The 6,801-nt window shown below is 51.4% G+C and overlaps 1 protein-coding gene across 1 annotated transcript; it reads left to right on the top strand.

The window, feature by feature from the left end:
• Positions 1–6,041: 6,041 nt before the first annotated feature.
• Positions 6,042–6,518, top strand: LOC121789204. Its single transcript, XM_042187700.1, has one exon. It carries the CDS (start codon positions 6,042–6,044, stop codon positions 6,516–6,518), a length of 477 nt encoding a protein of 158 aa, XP_042043634.1.
• The last annotated feature ends 283 nt before the right edge of the window (positions 6,519–6,801 follow it).

Below are 6,801 nucleotides of genomic sequence, written 5' to 3'. Positions count from 1 at the left end.
TTCATTCTATCACCCCTCCCGGAAGATAAGCAGCTCCGAAAGAAGCTTTCCTTTGGAGAAGAGGCTAGCTCCGACCCCAAGAACCCAAACGGTAAGGTGGATCCCTCTCCGGTCATGCCGAACCTTGATGATAAAGGGGATCTCAACGTTCGTATGGCTGACGACCTTGCCGGACAAGGAGAGGATACGCCATCGCCGGATTCCGACCAGACCCCCGACGGAGTCTCCACACCCGTCGGCCAAGGTGATGCTCAGCCCCCACGACCAACACAAACGGACAAGACACTCCCATGTGATGCCCAACATGTCCTTGGATGGAGAGAAAGTCAAATTACCTCAAATGGATACAAGAACAAAACCACTTTTAGAAAGAGACTTGGTCCCTTTCCAACCCACCCACTCACGTGAGGACTTGACCGTTGCACATCCCTTGCAGCCAACACACGACAGACAACCTCATGCTCATTGCTTCCTTGGATGCGGCGGAGTCGATGGATCTCATGGCGGCACAACCTCTCCTCGCCGGAAAACAGCCGGAGGTGGCCTACTCGGCGGGGGCCCCTCAACCCCTCCTCATTTCGCCAAATGAACAAGTCTCGGACGTCTTGATGATTACCTACAATCCACCCATCGATGATTTCCCTCCTCTTGAGCGTGGGAGAACCCGGAAGCTCCGAAACAACTTCGAAGCCGGCCAGTCAAGTACCGGGGAGGTTCGGACAAAGGCTCGGGCAAATAGCGCCGACCTTGGGGTAACTAGAACCGACACTTTGGTGGGATCGACGATTGGAGCCAATACCCCGAGTGTCAACGGGAACATGCTACGAGGCCAACAAGATGGGGCCGAGAGCGAGACCCCGCCCAAAGAAGGAGGTGCATGGAGCAGCCATCGAGCCGGCATTGACCCCGCCGTGCGACAAGCCACGAAGCCAATCTCTATGGCGGACATGGTCCGAGGAACGACACGAACAGATGGTCCGCAAGCTTTTGACCCGGAGTCCATCCAAAACATCGGATTTGCAACAACATCCAATGGTGTTCCGGTGATCTACTTCTCGGGCGTGGAGATTCAAAAATTGGCTACAAGCCTTGGACACGCCATCGTCGGTAAGTTCTCTCACTCTATCCCGGCCTCACATCAAATTCAAAAGGCGCTTGAAAATATTAAATTGAGCCGAGACTTTTCTTGGAAGTATCTTAATGCTAAACATATTCTTATTCAATGTGAGGACATTGTCGATTATGCAAAGATCCTTGGAGGTCCGAAAGGAACGCCTATTTGGTTTATTGATCGTCACCACATGAGGGTTTTCAAGTGGTCTCCGGACTTCGACGCCTATTGTGAGTCTCTGATCGCGGCAATTTGGTGCAACTTAAGTGGGCTTCCTATGCACCTTTTGATCAAGCGGCGCTCTACGCCATTGGCAAACTATTGGGCACACCGATCCAAATCGATCGGGCCACGGCAAACAAATCTAGGCTGTCCTTCGCCCGCATTTGCGTCGAGATTGACATTTCAAAGCCACCCATCGAGGAGATCATGTTAGACATTTGCTGGCGTGAGATGGTGCAACAAGTTAAATGGGACAAGATCCCATTTTATTGTCGGGAGTGCAAACACGTTGGACACAAAAGTGACGTGTGTTATGCGGTAGGCAAGACGGAAAGGCCGGTCAAGAAAAACTACAACACCCATCCCTCCCAAACAACCGCAATACGAGAATGGAAAGCAGGGACACAAGATACCCCAAAAACCTTTTTGAATGGTAAGGAATGGAGATCTCAAAGAAGAGGAAAAAATTCCGGGGATCAACACAACAATGACTCGAGGGTAAGCGATGCCGTGGGAAGTCGACCGGATGGGGCCGGACATTCTAGGCAAACTCCTCGAACCTATCGACCCGGAGGAGGGTGAGCAACAAGAGAAAGGAGGAAAACAAGGCTGGACTCCTTCCAAGCATCGGACAGGATTCCTCCCTTTCCACTATACCCGAAGGGACGTCTCTCCTAGTGCGAGGGCATGGGTGTGCATGCGCGTAGTGGTCAGCTGGCCCGTTAAAAGCATGGTGCGAGGGGCCCGGCCCGACCATCCTCAATGGAAAATCGTGAGGATTGTGGAAGGGGGAGGTCACATGAGCACGAACCAATATTCTTCACTCATGGATAATGAAGCCTATGATGGAGACGAGTTCGATGATATAGAGAGCATTGAGGTAGAGCGGCAGCCAAACACCTACGCCGAAGGCCCCTCCATGCTAATCACGGAGGACGAGTCAAGTCACGCTCAGCAAGAACAACAATGCACCAAAATTCAAGGGGGGGCGTTACTCCTGCCGGGTACGAACTCCATTGTTAATTATGTCATTTAATCTCATGTTTTGGAACGTTAGGGGGATCGCGAACGCGCCCACCCAAAACGTTTTAAAAAGATTAATTAAGTCTCATAATGTTAATTTTCTTGCAATAATGGAGCCATTCACGGCACCAAACCCGGACAAGTTCTCCAAGGCCTTGGGGCTGGTTTTCCAAGGCTCAAATATAAATGGGAAGATTTGGGTTTTTGTTGAAGAGGGTGCAAGCTTTAGTGTTGAGTGTGACACGGAGCAGGTCCTTCATGGCCGAGTTGAGTCCCCCGCCTCACGGGTCACATTAGTATTTCGGCAGTATATGCGAAGTGCACAAGGGGTGAGAGGGTACTTTTGTGGGACAAAATGAGGGAAATTTCTGTGGCTTCCGAAGATACTCCTTGGATGGTTGGGGGAGTCTTCAACACCATTCTTTCGACGTGTGATAGGGTGGGAAGTGACACTAACCGACAAGCCGACATGGTGGATTTTGCGGAAGCTATTGAAGACTGCAGAGTTCTGGATCCGGGCTTTGATGGCTCATCCTTCACATGGGCCAAGAATGGCCTGTTTGAAAGGCTTGATCGAATTTTGGTGAACGAACCATGGGCACATCTCTTCGAAGCGACTAGGGTGACTAACTTGCCATGTGTATCTTCGGATCATGGCCCCGTTCTGGCCCGGTGTAAAACCCCATGCACCTATTCTGGGGGCAGACCGTTCCGGTTCCAAAACATGTGGACTAGGCATGAGGGTTTCGCGAACCTGGTACGGGAAGACTAGAGCCAACCGACGGGGGCTGAGGGACTTCTTAATCTACAAATCAAACTTGCACGAATAAAGAAAACCTTTAAGGAGTGGAACAAGGCAGTTTTCGGGAACATTCATGACAACCTTCGGGCCTTGGAGGAAAAAATTGTGGCTGCCCAAGCGGGCTTTGAGGAGAGGCCCTCCCCAGAGAATAGGACCGAAGTCAACAAATGTATTGCCATGTATATCCAGCTCCTCAAGATGGAGGAGGACTTTTGGCGACAAAAGGCGACGCTTAGATGGCTAGCGGAAGGCGATAAGAATACCAAATTCTATCAAAGCTGGGTTAAACAAAAGAGATTACGGATGCGCATTCACAAGATTAATGTAGGGGGGAGAGAACTCTCGGATGACTTGGAGATTAGAAACTCGGTGGTGGAATTCTTCCAAAACCTCCTTGCCCCAGGGCCTCTCACACTCTTGGAGACGGATCTGAGCTTGATACAATGCCTCCCTCCATCACCCGAGGTGGATGCCCTACCGGATCCAGCAAATGCCGAGGAAGTGGAAAGAGCCGTTTTTGACATTTCCGGAGACAGTGCCCCAGGACCGGATGGCTTCACTGCCACCTTTTATCAATCATGTTGGGATTCTATTGGGATGGATGTTGTTGCCGCAATCCTGCAATTTTTTAGGCGGGCCTTCCTCCCCCGAAGCGTCACGGCCACGAGCATCGTGCTTATCCCGAAGAAGCTCGCCCCGGACTCGTGGAGCGACTACCGCCCCATTAGCTTGTGCAATGTCACTAATAAGATCATAACCAAAATCCTCACGAGAAGACTTACTCCCCCCTCCCTCAGGTTGTCTCTCCAAATCAAAGCGGGTTTGTGAAAGGGCGGATGCTAAATGATAGCGTCCTCCTAGCGCAAGAGATGTTCCATGAGTTATCGAGAAGCTCCCCAGCCCCCAATGTTGCGATCAAGATCGACATGGCTAAAGCCTATGACAGAGTTCAGTGGCCTCTTCTGATCAAGGTTTTGGACCGGATGGGATTCCCGACCCGGTGGATATCCATGATTGAGAGGTGCGTGGGCTCATGTTGGTTCTCGGTCCTAATTAATGGAATTCCTTCCGGTTTCTTCAAGTCATCCCGTGGCCTTAGACAAGGTGACCCTATTTCACACCGCCCTGTTTGTGATTGCCGCGGATTACCTCTCAAGGGCTTTGGACAGATTAATCCTAGGGAAGAAGGAGATGACTTTTAAGGCCTCACGAGGCTCCATGGAGGTTAGCCACCTTGCCTATGCAGATGATATTGTGATTTTCTTCACTCAACCGGCGGAAGCCCCGCTAAGACGGCTCAGAGCATGTCTTGATGAATACGCGGGAATCTCTGGACAACAGATCAACCTCGCAAAAAGTAATTTCTACATTGCCGAGAAACACGAGAGATGCGCCGACCTAATCCAAGCCGAAGGTGGATTTTCTCGAGGTACTTTCCCTTTCCTTTATCTTGGGGTCCCTATCTATCGAGGGGTGAAGCGTACAGACATGTTTTTGTTCCTCCGGGAAAAGATTGCTGCGAGAGTTACGGGCTGGGCGCACCGTCATCTTTCGTTTGGAGGAAGGCTTACTCTCATCAAGAGCACACTCGAAGCGGTGCCACTCCACATCTTCCAAGCTATCGAGCCAACCTCCGGGGCTCTCAAGCAATTGGACCAACAGATAGCTCGGTTCTTCTGGGGTTCGACAAATGAGAGAAAGAAAACACATTGGATTGGATGGGATCAGATATGCCTCCCGACTTCTGAAGGGGGGCTCGGGGTTCGAAAATCCAAAGAAGTGCTCCGTGCCTTCAACATCAAGCTATGGTGGCGTTTTCGAGAGCAAAGTTCGCTTTGGGCTAGATATATGAAGATGAAATACTGCACGAAGACTTCCCCCCTTGCGGCAACCCCTCCGGGCACAATAGCCCAACTTGGAAAAGACTCATGCGAGCGAGACATCAGGCGAACCCTCACATTAGATGGGTGGTGGGCAAAGGAAAAATCTACTTTTGGGATGACATTTGGGTGGGCGACGCCACTATTCGGTCCCTAAGTTTTGATGAGAGGGGCGACCACAACTCCTTGGTTGAGGACTTTCTCATGGATGGCGAGTGGAATGAAGCCAAGCTCAAACAACTTCACGACCAGGCCGGCCTACCACAGCAGGTAATATCTCAGATCCTAGATACTCCGGTCATTGCTGGGGAACCGGATATCCCAAGGTGGTCCTTTCTAGACTTGGAGAATTCTCATTAGCAACAACATGGGACACCATTCGCACACATAGACCAAGGATTCAGGGGCTCGATGACATTTGGAGGGCCGGCCTGACTAACTCTATTGCAATCTTTAACTGGCGCCTCCTGTCGAACCGCATCCCGGTCGACTCCAAACTCCAGTGGAGGAAGATCGAACTGGCCTCAAAATGCCAATGCTGCCCCAGGAGCCCTAACACTGAATCCCTTCAGCACCTCTTCATCCAAGGCCGAGGTGCATTTTGTGTATGGCGAGAGTTCGACGGGTGGTTTGGAGGGTCTGCACCCTCTCTGTGGATAAATGACACCATTCCGGATAGATTAGAGGTCTGGTCGCACCGGATGCAACAGGATGATAGAAAACATCTCTGCCGAGTCATTCCGTACCTCATCCTTTGGTACATTTAGGCGGAGCGTAACAGAAGCCGGCATGAGCAAACCCAATTCAAATCGTACAACGTGGTGTGGCAAGTTCAGATGTTTATCCACAACAACATGGCCAATGGGACCATCAAGCCGAAACACTGGAAGGGGGTGCATTTGGGAATGAGCATTCCGAGCCAGACGGTCTCAAGGGGGCCGAGACCATTGGTGATGCCGGTCAAGTGGAACCCCCCAGGGCTCGTGGATCAAGGTTAACACGGATGGGGCATACATGGAAGCTTTGGATAAAGCAGGAGGGGGGAGGAGTGGTCCGTGATTGGACCGGAAAGTTGCTTGCGGCTTTCTCGACCCCTCTCGATGCCCACTCAGCTTTGGAGGCTGAACTCATGGTGGCTCATTGTGGACTCGAGCTTGCCAACGAGCTAGCGCAGCTCATATGGATGGAGACGGACGCTGAGCAAGTCGCCAAACTCCTCAATGGTAAAACGTGGGGGCCGGCACACGTCCGTCGGGTCATGGCGCGGCTCTTCCTCTTCAAGCAACAGCACATCATCCGCGTCTCATCCATCCCCCGGGAGGGGAACCAAGCGGCGGATATGCTCGCTAAGATGGGCTTGGACCAGCAAAGCTACCTTTGTTACTCTGCCCAATCAGCTCCAAGACCCCTAAAGGACATCATTAGAATGGAAGAAATGGGAATACCCAACATTCGAGTTCGGTTTGAAGAACACGGGTAGCACTATTGCGAGGAAGGAAGGAGTGTTTATCTTTTGTTTTTGTTCAATTGTATTTTGTCTTTTGGAAGGGAGTATGATGAGGTCCGGGTTGTTGGATCCGGACCGCTTTCTACTCCTAATCTTTGTATTGGCACACCACTTTTGGGTGTGGCCAGGATCTGTACTCAACCTCTTATGAAATATAGGGATGAGGGACCCACGAACCCTCCACCGTAAAGGTGTTTGAAAAAAAAAATGGTGAGGGGATGGCCGGAATTGCGCCGGCGCCGGCGCCGGCTGGCCG

This window comes from Salvia splendens, unplaced genomic scaffold (genome assembly GCF_004379255.2).
Source record: "Salvia splendens isolate huo1 unplaced genomic scaffold, SspV2 ctg172, whole genome shotgun sequence".
NCBI classification, from domain to species: Eukaryota; Viridiplantae; Streptophyta; class Magnoliopsida; order Lamiales; family Lamiaceae; genus Salvia; species Salvia splendens.
Note: the sequence above shows the minus strand (reverse complement) of the source record. Positions and strands in the feature narration are given on the sequence as shown.

What these genes read in the sequence shown, in the direction of transcription:
- LOC121789204 (XM_042187700.1), top strand. Translation starts at nt 6,042, where the DNA reads ATGGGGCATACATGGAAGCTTTGGATAAAGCAGGAGGGGGGAGGAGTG.